The sequence below is a fragment of the Neoarius graeffei genome, chromosome 6, assembly GCF_027579695.1.
Source record: "Neoarius graeffei isolate fNeoGra1 chromosome 6, fNeoGra1.pri, whole genome shotgun sequence".
NCBI classification, from domain to species: Eukaryota; Metazoa; Chordata; class Actinopteri; order Siluriformes; family Ariidae; genus Neoarius; species Neoarius graeffei.
Window position 1 is genome coordinate 25,075,546 of NC_083574.1, and position 18,113 is coordinate 25,093,658.

Sequence of the window (18,113 nt, forward strand, 5' to 3'; positions counted from 1 at the left end):
CTTAAGCATGGATTTTCATGTTTTTTGAGCTTTTAACACTATCATACTAGTCATGTTTACATGTTCAATCATATTTGACATTAGTTTTCAACAAAATATTGTGAAAAGCTGTTCAGCATTGTAGAACAGAATTTTGTATCACCGAGTGCAGTAAACAACTTTTCTGACACAGGAGTGCCATGAGTGACTCTTTTCAGTGCCTAAAGCAAGCGATTCACAGCACAGCCTGATTTTGTGTGAAATGACTGATGCATAGTTGACAAGTAACAGCTTTCTCAGCATGGATTTTCATGGTTTTGAGCTGTGAACACGATCATCATACTAGTCGTGTTTACATGTACAATATCTGGCATGAGTTTTCAACAAAATACTGTGAAAAGAAGCTGTGTAGTGGTGTAGAACATACTTTGTCTGCGAGTGCATTAAAAAGCTATCCTTGCGCAGCGAGAGTCTCTGTACTTCCGTTATGTGCCTAAAGCAAGTGATTGACAGCACACACTGATTTTGTGTGAGATGGAGAATATTTGACAAGTAACAAATATGCTGTAAGCATGGATTCTCATGTTTTAGAGCTTTTAACACCATCATACTAGTCGTGTTTACATGTAAAATCATATCTGACTTTTTTCAACAAAATAACGTGAAAAGAAGCTGTTCAGTGGTGTAGAACATGCAGTACTTTGTGTCTGAGGGCTTTAAACAGCTTTCCTGATGTAGGAGCGCCATGAGTGACTCAAAACCTTTTCAGTGTCTAAAGCAAGAGATACACAGCACAGACTGATTTTGTGTGAAAATACTTTATTGATGCGTAGTTGACAAGTAACAACTTTCTTAGCATGGATTTTCATGTTTTTGAGCTTTTAACACTTTATCATAATACTAGCCATGTTTTCATGTACAATCTGTGACCTGAATTATCAACAAAATTCAGCTGTTCAGCGTTGTAGAACATACTTTGTGATTCTCTGATTACATTAAACAGCTTTTCTGGCAAAGGAACGCCGTGAGGGTCTCTGTACAGCCGTTTCAGCACCTAAAGCAGGCGCTTCCCAGCACACACTGATTTTGTGTGAAATGAGTGTATTGGAGCATACGGTATGTATTGGAGTATATTTGACAAGTTACATCTTTCTAAGGCATGGATTTTCATGTATTTGATCTTTTTACACTATCATCATACTAACCATGTTCATTGTTAGGGGTCATGGAGGTGTGGTGAGATAAGGATCCACAAGCAGACAATAATCAAATAAATGGAGCGATTTCATCCAGGGAAAAGGGCATGGCATAAGGGTAAACAAACAGGACAAAAACAAATGGCAAAAATAATCCAGATAACAAGAGACAGAAAACACGAAACAGACAAGGACAAAAATGCTAGGGCAAAAAAACAAAAACAAGAGAAAAACCCCTAGTGCAAAAAAAAAAAACCCATGAACTAGAATAAACCCTTAGTGCAAAAACCATGAAATAGAAAAATGAGCTTGAGCAAACAACCATTAAACATAGAGGCACAGAAATGGCTAGAAGCAAAGCGAGACGTTCTGGCAAAGTTTCTTCTTCTTCTTTGGTTTATTGGCGGATCACATCTCTTTGGTGCATACCGCCACCTACTGTACAGGAGTGTGTAAAGGGACTTGGCAGACTATCATGGCTATCTGAAGTTTAGAGAGAGGGGGAAAAAAAAGGATCCTAGATCCTTTTAATTAAACCTGTATCATTAAGAAAAATAAATAGGGATTTGATCCTATCTCTCTGCATTCCTTCTTCCTTAAGGATGTTTTCTATTCCATTATCAGCCTCTCTTTCTCCCCGTTGCTGTCTGTGTTCTGTGTATTTATTGCACTTAAATACAACATGAACTACATCTTCTAGAACTTGACATTCACTACATAAACCATTACTCTTCCCTATTAACCGTAGAGTGCCATTAAGACCTGTGTGACCCAATTTTAGTCTACTATATACCGCCTCTTCCCTTCTGTTGAGACCTGATATCCTTTTCCCCCAAACATTTCCTGGATCTCATGCCTTGCATTGAATTCTACCTTCCATTCATTTTAATCTCATAGCTAGGGTGTTGGGTTCTCTGGTGTCTGTGTTGTCTTCATCTGGGTCTTCTCATAGTTCTTCTGGTTCTCTTGGGAGTCTCTCTCTAGTTGTTCACTTGGCAACACTCTCATGCAAACACTTGGCAGACTCCTCTTCATTTCCAGAGTTTGAGGGTCTTTCCTCATCAGCTTCACCTTCTGTATCTTCAGATGTTCCTTCATCTTCTGGTTGATCTCTTGATAAAGTCTGTCTAGAAACTCCAGAAAATGGTTAAAATGAAACCATATAGTGCTTCTCTACATCTGAACACCCATTGGAGTTACTCTTACCACCACCTTTCTTGGCTCATTCCACTTTGGATTTTCTGGTTCCATCGCTGATACTGGTGCTCTGCTTTGTTCCTGTGAATATATAATGGGATTTTTTTTGCATAGTAGTTAATTGCCTTGTGTTCTTTCAATTCCATCTGCAGTTGTTTGTTTGAAAGTTCCAATTATGGAACTGGCGCATAGGTCTTCCAGTGAGCATTTCATGTTGGGTTAGGTGTGTGTTTCTATTTACTTGCATACGATAACTCATGAGTGCTAATGGTAATGAATCTACCCACTTTAACTTGGCACTAGCACAAATAATCAGCTTAGCCTTAAGAGTTCCATTTACTCTCTCCACCATTCCCTGTGACTGCGGATGGTACACACAACCCAGCTAGCTAGCATGCTAACAACTCCGTCCACTTTTTTATTCCCTAAAAAAAAAAACTACTAACACGCATGCATCTTACATTACTTGACTTGGGTCACATAAAGGTTACTCTTGCGTTATGCATAATGGGCTTTTTTTTATTATTATTAGTACCGCTTAACCTAGGGTAGGTTATTATGCGCACACGTGGCTCATTGGAGTTGCCTATGGATAATGTGGTTCTACCCCCCCCCCCAAAAAAAAACGAATTTGCATGATTCACGAGGGTCGCATTTTTATGCCTGAAAATCCGGAATTCCGGAAGAATCACATCCTCGCACGGACATGGGGAGAACATGCAAACTCCGCACAGAAAGGCCCTCGCCGGCCACGGGGCTCGAACCTGGACCTTCTTGCTGTGAGACGACAGCGCTAACCACTACACCACCGTGCCCATAATGCATCTCTTCCAAGCAAATTTACTGGAGTGTGTTCTGAGACTGAGATTGGAATTTTTACTTTCTTGTTATTTGCAGTTAGACTTACTGGAGCTGTCATCGGAATTAGCTGCGTTTCTTCACAAATTTACCAGACTTGGGGAGATGTGAGGCATAATTTGCGCTTACACAAGTGTAAGTTGCTCCAGTGTCAACCATCATCGGTGTTGGCCTGCCTTCCACCTGAACCAGCAGCACTGGTTCTTGATCAGCCCCATAAGATGCTAACAGGAGGGTGTTCATGCAAACATATTTGAAGACTCGAGAGGTATCAGAGGACTGTAAGAGGTTGGCTGATCTTGTTTTGCAATATGATGTCTTCTCATGCCACCATCTTGACTGTGGTGATGAGAAGGGCTTTGTACACTGCATACACCTGACAGACAGCAAACCATTCAGGATCCTGTACAGGAGAGTTGCCCCTGGCCAGTACACCAACTACGCCAAGTGCTGAGTGAAATGGAGGAAAAAGAGATTATCAGAAAATCAACCAGTGAATATGCATCACCATTGGTGCTTGTGTGGGGGGAAAAAATCTAGACAGACTTTTGCTGGTTGAACAAAAGGACACTGAAGGATGCTCACCCCCTTCCCTACCAGGCAGATTGTTTGGCAGTGCTGGGAGGCAACTGCTTCTTCAGCGCAATGGATTTAACCAGCGGCTTCTACAACATGCCACTCCATAAGGATGACAGGAAGTACTCAGCCTTTGCCACTCCCCTGGGCCTGTATGAGTATAGCCATGTGCCGCAGGGCCTGTGCAACAGTCCCGGGAGCTTTATGCACATCATGACCAGCATTTTTGGGGACCAAAACTATTTGAGTCTGCTATGCTACTTGGATGATCTCTTGGTGTTATCACCTGATGAGGAGACTGCCTTGGTGTGCCTCCAGATGGTGTTTGACAGGCTGCATAGCCATAACTTGAAGTTGGCCCCCAAAAAGTGCTTTTTCCTCAGGATGTCAGTAAAGTTTCTCGGGCACATTGTCAATGAGAGTGGCATTTCTACAGACCCAAGTAAGGTCGAGAACATCATGAACATGACAAGAACTGACCTCATGGAACCTGATGGTGTGACCCTGTCCCAGAAGTGGTCCTTTCTAGGGATGATTAACTACTATCAGCACTTAATGCTCTGCCATTGCCAAGCCACTCTTTGATCTGCTGAAGGGTGTGAAGAGGAAGGGCAAACAACATAAAAACAAACTGTCATGCAGAAAGCTGTGTGTATCTGACTGGACACCAGAGCAGGAACAGGCCTTTGAAAGCCTGAAGGATTCATTGCTTCACAGTGTCCATGCTGTCAGCTGATGCATCCTTGGATGGCATAGGTACTGTGCCCACATTCAAGAGGGTGAAACACAAGCCAGGCCCATTGCTTTTGCCAGCAAGTCATGATCTCAGTCCCAAAAGAACTACCCAGCAGAACTACTCAGTTTGTTGCTATGGAGGATGCATCTGCTGTACTACAGTCGCACACTGAGTGGGATGCTGGTCCGAGGGCCTGTGCTGTTGCGGTGTTGCAGTTCCTACCTCAGTTGGAACCTCAGTTGTCTAGTTGGGCTAGACACCTTACCTGCTTCCATTGAAAAGGACCTCTGTGATAAGCAGTTCATGTTCTGTTCTATCTTGAGAGGCATCAAAGACCTTCAAGGAGAGAAAGATTTAAAGAGTCGGTCTCTGCCACAAGATACTTAAAGCACTGGAATAGGCTCACTGTGAGCAATGGTGTGCTGTACAGGATTTCAAGAGACCAGAAAACCAAGGCAAAGTGCTTTCAGTATGTTGTCCCTGACTCACAGACTGAGGTTCTGCAAGGAGCTCATGATGGAGCTGGACATCAAGCTCAGTTCAGGAACCTCAGCTGGATGCGACAGAGGCTTTTCTGGCCAAATCTCAACAGAGACCTGAGAAACTACGTTCATCATTGTCAGCAATGCATCATCAGCAAGACTGTCAAGTCTGAGGGACAGGCTCCCCTGGAAAGTATAACATCAACCAGGTCACTTGAACTGATCTGTATTGACTCTTGGTTGGCTGAAGATTCCAGAAACAAGTCTGTTGATGTCTTGGTGATAACAGACCATTTAACAAGGATGGCTCAGGCAGCTAAGCAGGTGGTGAGGGTTCTTTGTGACCTGTATTTTTGTGTCTTTGGATTCCCAGAAAGGATCCATAGTGACCAGGGTGCTAACTTTGAAAGTCAGGTGATAAGCGAGCTCCTCAGGGTCTCAGGTGTCAGGAAATCGCACATGACCCCCTACCATCTGATGGGAAATGGGAGTGTGGAAAGGTTCAATTGGAGCTTGGGTGGCGTGATTTGCCCCCTAAAGAGAAAGCTGACTGGCCATGACGCTTACAGACTCTGACATTTATAACTGCACAGCCCATTAGATGAAGGGGTTTTTACCTCATGTTTGGCTGGGTCCCCCACCTACCCACTGATGTCCTCTTTCACACTGTCCTTCATGACTCTGCAGTGACGAATTATTATAAGTATGTGCATACCTGGCCAATGATCTGAAAGAAGTGATGGCGATCGCCCAAGACCATGCTGTGAAAGAGCAGATGAAACATGCTCAGCTCTAAAACAGGACAGTGAAGGGATCAAAGATTGAAATTGGTGACAGTGCCAACAGAAAGGAAAGAGGCAAAAAGAAGCTTGCTGAACTGTGGAAATTGACCATCTACACTATAGTGGACATGAACACAGAGATGCACACATACAGGATCTGCAACACAATCACTGGATAGGAGAAGGTGAGTCACAGGAACCTGCTGTTGCTGGTCAATTTCCTCCCTGTGGCAGACACATGTGAAATGTCTGATTTTGCCTCATCCATGCCTGACACAGAATCCTCAGCCCCAGGAACTGCTGGGAACTGTAGGAGAGTCAGGAGAGACCATGTTTGAGAGAGCGAAAGCAAGATTCTTTGTGTGGCTAGTGACTGCCTTGACACTGAAAGTGACAGAAACTCGCCTGTGACTGTGGGAGAGCAACAGGGCCCCTTGACTGATCCAGAACCTGTGTACTCTAAGAAGAGAACCATAGAATGGATTACACAGTTCCCTGAACCAAGTCTGTGGGAGGCAGCTGTTAATGACATGATGAGCTTGATTTCTGAGCCTCAGGACGCATTGTTCTCACCTAAGGACCACGTGACAGATCTGTGACTTGTGATTCTGACCCTGTAGCTGTACCAGCAAATATGAGACAGCCAGACCCTGCTCTCGCCACTGAGACAGACTGACAATACATCAGACACTCTGCACACCAGACCTCACTCATGCCCTGAGGTCATTCTAATGCACAAACACAGGTCAGGTCAAATTTGGTCATCTAGTTAAGCCCGTGAACAAGCTTGTACAAACCATGTCCAGGCAGAATGTTGTTCAGGACAAATTCACTGTTAAATCTGTTTGCAAATTTATGTTCCAGGCTTTTGCTGACTAAAACCTATATCAAGTTTGTTTGTTTAGCGCTTTTAACAATAGACAGAAGGAAGTTAATAAGCACCCAGTGTCTAATGTCCTTCACACATTCCTCAATTCTATTAAGCTGGTTTCTCTCATCTGGTTTTGCAGAAACATACAACTGTGTGTCATCAGCATAACAGTGGAAACTAATACAATGTTTATGAATAATATCACCCCCAGAGGTTTATATATATTATATATAAAATCAACGTACTGATTGTGATCAGTTAAATAAGACCTGAGCCAGGAGAGGGCCGTTCCCTTAACTCCCACAACATTTTCTAGTCTATCCAGAAGAATGGAATGATCAATGGTATCAAATGCTGAACTAAGGTCAAGCAACACAAGCAGCGAGACACAGCCCTGATCAGATGCTAACATTACTTTGTTTACTACTTTAACCAGAGCTGTCTCTGTGCTATGATGAGGTCTAAGTCCAATTCAAGTCCTTCCTCCTGCCTGTGACAGTTAACTACCCCCAGTCTGTCTGTGTGTTTTCAGCACTAATTGATTCTGGAGCTGAGGGAGATTTTATCCATGCCGAGCTGGTGGAGGAATTCCAGATTCCTGTGAAGCCACTGGAGTCACCACTGAGACTGACTGCTGTCGATGGAGATCCAGAGGGACTTGTTACCTGGGTCACAAAACCCATTAATATGACTGCCAGTGCCTTGCATTCTAAAAAGATTCACTTTTTTGTAATAAATGCTTGTGAGTATGCAATTATTTTAGGTTTGTCTTGGCTCAGAAAACATAACCCTGTCATATCCTGGTTAGACAAGGAAATACTCTTGGTCCAGTTACTGTTATGATCATTGTCTCACGCTTCCCACAGCTCTGGTGTAGTCTACCAATATAGAAAGCCCCAATGACAATGTCACAGTTTCCATGCGCCCCGAATACAGTGATTTGCTAGAAGTGTTTAGTAAACAGAATGCTACCAAACTTCCCCCTCATAGAGAATATGGCTGTTCTATTGAGTTACTAGATGGTGCAGTCCCACCTAAATCTAGGGTTTACCCACTTACTCAGGCAGAGGAGACAACTATGGAGGAGTATGTTCAGGAGGCCTTACAACAGGGTTTCATCTATTTCCTCCACCGCTGCAGGGTTCTTTTTTGTCAGCAAGAAAGATGGGGGACTTAGGCCCTGCATTGACTATCTTGGGTTAAACCAAGTCATGAAACCATATTCCTACCCATTGCCCTTAGTTCCCTTAGCGCTAGAACTTCGTGGAGCACATATCTTTACAAAACTTGATTTAAGAAGCGCTTATAACCTAGTCCATATAAAAGAAGGTGACGAATGGAAAACAGCATTTCTCACCACTAAGGGGCACTTTGAGTATTTGGTAATGCCCTTTGGGTTGCGCAATGCCCTGTCTGTATTTCAGGCTTTTGTTAATGACGTACTCCGGGACATGCTTGGCAAATATGTCATTGATCAAGATCTACTCCCTGAATCTTGAAACCCATATTCGTCATGTTCATTCCGTCCTCATGCGTCTGCTTGAAAATCAGTCGTTTGTTAAAGGAGAGAAGTGTGAGTTTCATCTCCCTTCTACCTCCTTCTTAGGTTATGTCATCAATCCAGAAGGTGTCGCTATAGACGATGAGAAAGTGAGAGCCATAAAGATTTGGCCCGTCCGTACATCCATAAAAGAGCTGCAATGATTTCTTGGGTTTGCTAATTTCTACCGTCGATTCATTCATAACTTCAGCAGTCTCGCAGCTCCCCTTACCACCTTATTGAAGAGAAAGACCAAGAGATTCTTGTGGAATCCCCGGGCACAGGTGTTCAAAGCCCTCAAGGTAGCCTTCACCTCTGCCCCAATCCTGAAGCATCCTGATCCCACTCAGCCTTTTGTGGTGGAGGTGGATGCCTCTAAGTTAGGTACTGGCGTGGTGCTGTCCCAGTGCATAGGTGACCCCTGTAAACTATATCCCATCGCCTTCTACTCCTACAAACTGACCCCTACCGAACATAATTACAGTATCGGGGATAGAGAATTGCTGGCTATGAAATTAGCTTTCAAAGTGTGGTGCCATTGGCTAGAGGGAGTGACGCATCCCTTCCTCATGTTAACAGAGCATAAAAACCAAGAATATTTACAGTCAGCTAAATGGCTCAATCCTTGTCAGGCCCAGTGGCTCCTCTTCTTTTCCCAGTTCAATTTTTCCATCTCTTATCGCCCTGGTACCCGTAATACTAAAGCAGACACGCTGTCTCGCATATATCCCAGTCCCAAAGCCTCCTTGGAGGCAGTCAATGTACTATCCCCATCCGTTTTAGTTGCCCCCATTAGATGGGAAATAGATGACGAGATCAACCGAGAACTATCTGTCACTCCTATCCTGGAGTCCTGTCCGGTAGGAAGTAAATATGTACCCACTCAATGCAGGGATAAGTTACCTGGGCCCATTCCTGTCTGTCATCTGGCCATCCTGGTGACACGCCAGTTATTACCTGGCAGATATTGGTGGGAGAATGTTATCCAATATCCATAGGTTTGTCTCCTTATGCACCACCTGTTCTAAATGTAAAACACCCAAAACCCTCCCTGCTGGTAAACTCATGCCCTTGCCTGTCCCTTCTTGTCTGTGGTCACATATAGCAGTAGACTTTGTCACTGACCTTCCCCCCTCACAGACTTGCACGGTCATTCTGACCATTGTAGATAGGTTCTCACGTGGAGTGAGATTTGTTCCCTTCGTTAGCCTACCCACTGCCTTTCAGACAGCTGAAACCCTTTTTAATCATATGTTTTGTCTATTTGGTATCCCAGAAGATATCGTGTCCAACCGAGGGCCCCAATTCACCTCACTTCTGCTTTCTTTGAGAGACTGGGGGTTAACGTCATCTCCACTTCTGGTTATCACCCCCCCAGTTTAATGGTCAATGTGAGAGGGTTAACCAAGAACTGGGAAAGTTTTTGAGACTATACTGTCACGAAAACCCAGCCGATTGGTCGGACTATTTGCCCTGGGCCAAAATAGCCCAAAACTCATTAATCAGCTCTGCTACAGGCCTCACACCCTTTCAGTGCATGCTGGGTTATCATCCACCCTTAATGCCATGGTCAGCCACACCCTATGACAACCTGGCCGTGGACAATTGGATGCAATGGAGCGAGCAGGTCTGGGAACAGACCCATCAGCAGATCAAGAACGCCCTCCACCGACATGAGGATGGTGGACTGCCATCTAGGACACCCCACCTAGGACCCTCCCTGGGGACCGAGTGTGGCTATCGACCATGGACTTCAGGTTTCCTGAGGGAGGTAGAAAGTTACCCAAATTCATAGGACCATTCAAAATTCTCCAGTGAATCAATGAATTTACATACAAATTGGATCTGCCTGTGCATTACCATGCTTCTAACTCTTTTCATTTGTCTCTCTTGAAACCTGTTGTCCCAGGTCCATTGGACGAGGCCACACCTGATGTCACACCCCCATCTCTGGTGGACATAGAAGGTACCCCGGTGTATACTATCCACCGGTTGATGGACTCCAGAAGAAGAGGTGGGACTCTGCAGTACCTTGTGGACTGGGAGGGCTATGGGCCCAAGGAGCGTAACTGGGTTCCTGCATGAGATATCCTAGATCCGGGGCTGGTGGAGGAGTTCCATCAACATAATCCAGAGAAGCCTGCGCCTTGGCCTAGGGGCCGTCCCAGGAGCCATGGGTCCAGCCCTCCTGGCAGTCCACGCAGCAGTGATCCCAGAGGTCGTCGATGGCGACGACTCTCTGTCCAGCACCGTGGCAGTTCTGATGGCTTGATCAGGAGTGTTCCTGGCAACGTGGGTGGTGGTCATCGTAGTTGCTTCATCCCTCGGCCTCCTTGGGGGGGGGAGGTTTATATTGTCACGCTCCCGGGCCCATAGCCCTAACACTCTGGACTCCACTTCCCACAATCCCACTCACAAACCTGACACGACCATGTGCACTCCATCAGCCAACCTGGAGCCACTTCCTAAGAGTGGTTCCCCTGAGTTCTAATTGTCATCACCTGTACCTTTTTGTTTATGTCTGTATTTATACATTATTTTATATATTCTCTGTTTGTTTTGTTCATTGCACAGTATTGCCTCCACATTTCCATGAGCCTACTGAGCGTTTATATTTCTGTTTCCATGTATGACCCTTTTTGCCTTCTAGTTTCTTCCCTTTTTGCCTAGCCCTTGTGTTTATCTGCTCGTTTCTCTTGCTTCGCGGTTTCTTGATCTTCGCCTGTTTCTCGACTCCGATTTGCCTAGCCCTTGTGTTTATCTTGCCTGTGTTTTCCTGATTTCCAGTTCTTGGACTATTGCCCATTTCATGACCTCGATTTGTCTAGCCCTCACTACTTTGTTGGATTTCCCGGTATTGACCTGGCCTGATTATTATACATTGTCTTCTCTCACTGTGTCTATTAAAACCTTGAGTTTATTCTTAACCTGCGAGCATCTGGTTTGTCACAGCCGCATTACAGGTATCAACTGCTAGAGAGCAAGGATCCAGGACCACTGGATCCTTCCAGTAACAAATGTGGAGTATGTAAGAAAAATGTGACTTCACACCAGAAAGGATTATGCTGCAAGTATTGCACTGGCTGGTTCCATACAGACTGTGCTAAAGTTACTGCTGCTCAATATGATTTTATTATAGAACAAGGACAACAGGGGGGGCACGGTGGTGTAGTGGTTAGCGCTGTCGCCTCACAGCAAGAAGGTCTGGGTTCAAGCCCCATGGCTGGCGAGGGCCTTTCTGTGTGGAGTTTGCATGTTTTCCCCGCGTTCATGTGGGCTTCCTCCGGGTGCTCCGGTTTTCCCCACAGTCCAAAGACATGCAGGTTAGGTTAACTGGTGACTCTAAATTGACCATGAGTGTGAATGTGAAACAGTGAGTGTGAAACAGTCTGTGTCTATGTGTCAGCCCTGTGATGACCTGGCGACTTGTCCAGGGTGTACCCCGCCTTTCGCCCGTAGTCAGCTGGGATAGGCTCCAACTTGCCTGCGACCCTGTAGAACAGGATAAAGCGGCTAGAGATAATGAGATGAGACAAGGACAACAGTTTCACTGGTTCTGTAAGACTTGCAACCCTAAAACATTAAATGTTATATTTATGCAGGGGCTAAAAGCTAAACATGATAATCTATCAACTTTAGTGTTCAGCTCATCAGAGAAAGTACATAAGATAGAGTTGGAAGGTGACTTTAGGAAAAAGGTATGTGAGGCTGTGAGGGAGGAGTTGTATGAGATAACGGAGAGAGAGGCAAGACAAAAACATCTTTAACTAATGTGACATAGCAGGAATTAACAGTCAATAGGGATGATGAATCTGATGGTGATAATGATAGTCAGCAGGGGGAATATGTAGGTGAAAAGGTTGAACACGTACTTCTGTTCTGGAGGTGGATGATATTAATATAGTTTCAGCTAGTAGGATACCAAGTAAACCAGTACCTGGCAGAAAGAGACTAACAGTGGCAACACTTGGGGACAGAAATATGAAGGGAAAGGTACTTAGAAATGCAAAGAAATTGAGGAACAAACAAGATTTTAGGAATGTATTTATTGGGCCGGATATGACGAAGAAGGAGCGTGAGCTTGACTGCCACTTAAGGCAGGAATTGAAGAGAAGGCGCAACAACAGTGAAAAACACTTGGTCATCAGGAAATGGCAAATAGTGGCGTTAAAACCCGAGGAATCATAGCAAAAAGAACCCAGGAGGTAAGACATGATTCCAGACAGCCAGAGGTCGGATATGGATGGATATGCAAATGGATGGATATGAAATTTTTTGAAATGACAGGAGGAAGGCTAGTAGAGGAGGAGGGTGTTTGATTTACTGTAAAAAATACTATAAATGCAGATGAAGGTCCCAGTTTAACAAACACAACATAAACAGTTTGGAATAAAATTAAAAGGCACAGCCCTTCATCTACAGAGGAGCAGGAAAATGCCCTACACAACTTAAGAAGAGCTTGTAATGAGCACAACAGTGTTTGAGGATTTTAATCATCAAATGATAGACTGGAGCCTACTGTGTGCTCAGGAAGAGGATAGGAAATTTTTAGACCTCACTATGGATTGCTAGCACATTAAGGAGCCAACCAAGGGGCATAATATTCTTGACCTAGGTTTTACATCGGAGGCTAGTATGATGATAGAGTGGAAGTATCAGAACCATTTGGAACAAGTTATCATAATATTGTATCATTTGATTTGACAAAGTGAACATTAAAATACGGAAAGAGGAATATTACGACTATAGGAATGCAGATTTTGCTGGCATGAGGAAATTCCTTAACAAGACTAAATGGGACCAAGTGATGTGGAACGGCTTTATAACAAGAATGAATGATGGAGTGAAGTTGTTTCTGCCAAAGAAGGTGTGGAAGAAGAGAAGGAATAAACAATTATGGTGGAATATAAAAGAGAAGAACAGATTAGGGAAGCAAGGAAGAACAGATTAAAGGCTTGGCAGAGGCAGAAGCAAACAAAGTCATACCAGGACTACCTTGCCTACAAGAGAGCTAGGAATGAGGCCACCTAAGAAGTGCAGAAGGCAAAGAAGTAGTATGAGAGAAAACTAGTTAAAAATATTAAGAAGGACCTGAAGGCATTTTTATAAGTATGCATGAAGCAAGATGGCTGTGAAGGAGAAGGCATTGACAGACGAAAATGGTGACATAGTAACAGACAATGCCAGATGTGCTGGTATGCCCAATGATTTCTTCTCATCGGTTTTTACTCAGGAGTTATTAGAAAATCTCCCTGAACCACTACTGTTGTTTCATGGAAGTAGAGAGGAAATGCTGAATGAGGTGGACATGTTTCCTGAAATATTATTGAAGAAATTGATAGCATTAAAACCTGATAAAGCCCCAGGAGTTGACATGATGCATCCAGTGGTATTGAAGCAGATGGCTAGTGTTATCAGCTCACCACTTGGCAGGATCTTCAGGAAAAGCTTGGAGGAGGCCAGTGTGTCAGAGGACTGGAGATACATAAATGTTACACTGATTTATAAAAAAGGTTTGAGAAATCTTCTTGGAAATCACCACCCAGTGAGTTTTAACTTCAGTTTGCAGCAAAGTTTGAGTATATAACTCAGGGATGCTATTGTGTGTCACCTAGAGGCCTACAAGATTTGCAGCATGGTTTTAGACACAGGCACTCATGTCTGACAAACCTGTTAGTCTTCTAAGAGGGGGTTACAAAGTATGTGGACCAGGGATTTCCAGTAGATGTACTTAGATTTTAGCAAAGTGCTTGATAGAATCCCCCACCAGAGGCTTCTAATGAAGTTACAAGTGCATGGCATTGGTCAGAGGACTTGTAGTTGGATCGGCGCATGGCTGGCACATAGGAAGCAGAGGGTGGTGATTGGTGGGACGATGTCAGATTGGTTGAATGTCATTAGCGGAGTGCCCCAGGGCTCAGTTTTGGGCCCAATCCTGTTCAGCATCTTTGTCAATGATGTCGACGAAGGTTTAGCCAGCAGTGTTCTGAAATTCACTGATGACACCAAACGACTGAGAAGAGTTGCTACTGTGGAGGAAGCCTTTAACCTCCAGGAATACCTTCAAAAGCTGTATGAGTAGAGTTTGGAGTGGCAGACGATGTTTAACACCCAGAAATGAAAGGTAATGCACATTGGTATCAAAAATTCAAGATATGACTACTTCATGGGAGACAAACTCATCGATGTAATATTTGAAGAGTAAGAGGTTCTATAAATGAGACATTGAAACCTAACAGACATGTGGCTAGTATAGTAAAGAAGGCAAACCAAATACTAGGAATAAAAAGAAGGATGTATGAGGATAAGAGTATGAAAAACATACTGGGGCTGTATAAAACCCTAGTGCGACCCCACCTTGACTACTGTGTTTAAACATGGAGACCCTTTCTACAGCAGGCTGTAGATAATATAGAGAACGTCCAAAGGACAGCTACTAGGATGATAGAAGGATTGAATAATATGGATTATCAAGATAGACTAAAAGCTACAGGTCTTATGTCACTCAAAGTCTAGTAAGGGCTGACTTACTAGAGGTTTACAGGATTATGCACGGCATTGATAAGTTGGACCCGGAGAACTACTTTGAACTCAAGCAAGGGAACAGATTGAGAACAAGAGACCACAGCAACAGCATAATTAAGCAAAGGCAAAATTTTGATGCTTAGGAGATATTGTTTCTCCCAACGAGTTGTTACTCACTGGAATAGTTTGTCTGAAGAAGCAGTGAATGCCAATACATTTAAGTGTATTTAAAAGCCACACTGACCCAATTCTGAAGCAGGGGGATTAACCATAAGTAAGAGAAAACTTCCTGGCTCCATGACATCCATGGAGCCAGGATCACTTTACCTTGATCACTTTATGTGATCAAGGTAAATTCAAGGTAAAGGTAAATTTTCAGTTAGTTTTCTGGGTGCCATTTGTACTATGGCGGGCTTCCTTCATCATCTGACCAGTGTAGCACTGCAGAGACTTTAGCCTTTTAGCATCTATTTTCCTAATGTAAACTCTATTTTGTATGGTTAGGTGCAAAGAAAAAGACCAGAAGGCAGTTAATTGTGTTGTATTTTCTTCTGCAGGTATGTTTTCCTTTGTTGAATATTATCATTTTCACTGTCTGCTTAGTCACCTCACCCCCCCCCCCCCCCCACACACACACACACACACACACTCTCTCTGCTTTTCTTTGCCCACAAGGTGTCACTGTTTCACTTGTTGTACAAGGTTTCTCGGATTTCTGATGGGGCGAGTGGGCAATCCTGATTGCTCGGTCTTGTGAAGTAGACCAATGAGTTTTCTGTGTGAGCAGGTCTTCTTTCTCAGACTAAGAGTCCATCAGTTCTGTGTATCAAGGAGCATTATGACAAAGTGCCCCCAAAAATGAAAATACAAAACCCACTTCACTTCAGGGTGTTTTCATACCTGGTCCCCTTTAAAGGAACCAGACTCAGTCCTCAAGTGGACCAACAGAAAAAGAACTCAGTTCTTTTTGTGTTCACACTGTGAATTTATTACAAAGAGGACTGGGTTCTCTTTCTGGTCCAGTTAAGCTTTGATGGGGCCTCAGTCCTCTTTCTGTTCACACCAGGTCCTCTAGAGCCCTCAGACCCCCAGTGCATGGAATTCTGGGTAATTTTCTCTTGAATCAAAATGTCTGCTGCCATGCTTGCCCTGCTGTATTCTTTGATCAAAATAGTGCGGATGAAGGAAAATTATATATATATAAAAATATAAACACATACATATACACACACACATTTTATATATATATATAAATAGAAATTATATAGTTATATTATTGTAGCCGACTCATCAGTCAGTAAGTTCAGAGAACTGTAAAGCGGCTGTGGTAAGTTGCAAAAGGAAGTTGAGTTTCCTTGCTACAGTCACGTGACCAACTACGGCAAACGAAGAAAGTTAAACTACAGTGAAAAAGGCGAAGTGAACCCGGTGAGCTTTTTGTTCACAATGCGCAGATTAGGCGAACCGTACTGAGACCACCTCCTGAGGTGGTCTCAGTTCGGTTCGCTTCAAAGGGGTCTGGGTACGGTTGGAGTGTTCACATATGCGCAAAAAATGCTGAGTCATCGATCTGAGTTCGGTTAGATGGCTGAAAGGGACCAAGTGTGAAAACACCCTAAGTGGACCAACAGAAAAAGAACTCTCTTCTTTTTGTGTTCACACTGTGAATTTATTACAAAGAGGACTGGGTTCTCTTTCTGGTCCAGTTAAGCTTTGATGGGGCCTCAGTCCTCTTTCTGTTCACACCAGCGAGGTGGTCTCAGTTCGGTTCGCTTTAAAGGGGTCTGGGTACGGTTGGAGTGTTCACATATGCGCAAAAAATGCTGAGTCATCGATCTGAGTTCGGTTAGATGGCTGAAAGGGACCAAGTGTGAAAACACCCTCAGACTACACAAAAGTGTACCCTTGCCTAATGGGGGTAAAAGATAATGGTGTTGCACACTGTACTGTTTGGCACAGTGACTTTAGCATTGCCTTTGGTGGGTTAAATGATTGTAGAAGACAATTTGAGGTGAGTTTAACAGCTGTAATATATTCATGTGGATATTATTTATGGGCAGCATGGTGGTGTAGTGGTTAGCACTGTTGCCTCACAGCAAGAAGGTCCCAGATTCGAGCCCAGTGGCCAGTGAGGGCCTTTCTGTGCGGAGTTTGCATGTTCTCCCCGTGTCTGTGTGGTTTTCTTCCAGGTGCTCTGGTTTCCCCCACAGTTCAAAGACATGAAGGTTAGGCTAACTGGTTGCTCTAAATTGACCATAGGTGTGAATGGTTTTGTCTCTATGTGTCAGTCCTGCGATGACCTGGCGAGTTGTCCAGGGTGTACCCCGCCTCTCGCCCATAGTCAGCTGGGATAGGCTCCAGCTTGCCTGCAACCCTGCACAGGATACGTGGCTACAGATAATGGATGGATGGATATTATTTATACTAGATGGCTTGCTGGCAAGGTGACATTTAAGGCCAAACTCCTTGAAAACTTGCTTAAAGTTGCAGTAGAACATAAAAAAAATGATTTAAGTAACAGTAATAAGAGGTTTACATAAATAGTAAGTCTATATATTTTGTCACATTTTCTACATATAGGCCTATTTAATTTGGTGCTGCCAAATTCTAACTGGCAGGAAGGGCATTCAGCATGGTGCGTCACATCAAGGCAGAATACAGGAGTCAGCTGTCTCACTAAACACTTTTGAATCTGAAGTCTTGCAAGATTAAATTCATTGACACAGACTGCCATGATGCTGAGGTTTCTGGCAAATTGTGCAAATCTGCAAAGCAAGCCACATCACAATACAACAAAAGTTTGCCAAAGAAATCAGAAAGCTAGTACTTGTGTTGATGTAATACTAGTTTCATAAAAGCTATTTAACGTATTTCTTTTCACGTAAATGGTCTCTGAAAAAAGTTATGCTCTATTTGTTTTTATTTCAGTATCTAATTAAAGTAATTTATGTCCTGTTCATCCTTTTGTAATGACGGGGGGCGCTTGGGGCTACCTACCTGAAATGACTTTTTGCAGGTTGGGATGTGCAATATTGTTCAATCATTCTCCATATATGTCAAGTTATATGGTTTTGCCGTAATTCATATGGATTTTCAACAAAAATGGACCTATATGGCCATATATGTTTATCTATACGGGAATTTCTCACCAAAAGTCAAATGTCAAACGATTGTTTATTTAGAAAACAAATTGTGAGCAAACCTGTCTCATACCACGTGCGAATGTTGGATGCTGATAAACATCGATTATACAACTTCCTGCTTCATTGACATGAGCGATGGGATTCGTGACAGTCTTAATCGGTTCTAGTGTCGAAGTCGCACAGCAAGCTTCATGCTAAGATTTCATAGACTGGATTCCTGTCTAAGAT

General features: G+C 43.6%; 1 protein-coding gene across 1 annotated transcript in view; it reads right to left on the bottom strand.

Annotated features, from left to right (window-relative positions):
* Window positions 1–860: 860 nt before the first annotated feature.
* The window catches only part of sema4ba (sema domain, immunoglobulin domain (Ig), transmembrane domain (TM) and short cytoplasmic domain, (semaphorin) 4Ba), a 520,834-nt gene continuing 503,581 nt past the window's right edge, over window positions 861–18,113 (bottom strand). Inside the window, exon 15 of the mRNA XM_060923501.1 lies at window positions 861–2,453. Coding sequence (XP_060779484.1) covers window positions 2,452–2,453 — 2 coding nt within the window. The 3' untranslated portion in view covers window positions 861–2,451. The remainder of the gene's footprint in view (window positions 2,454–18,113) is intronic.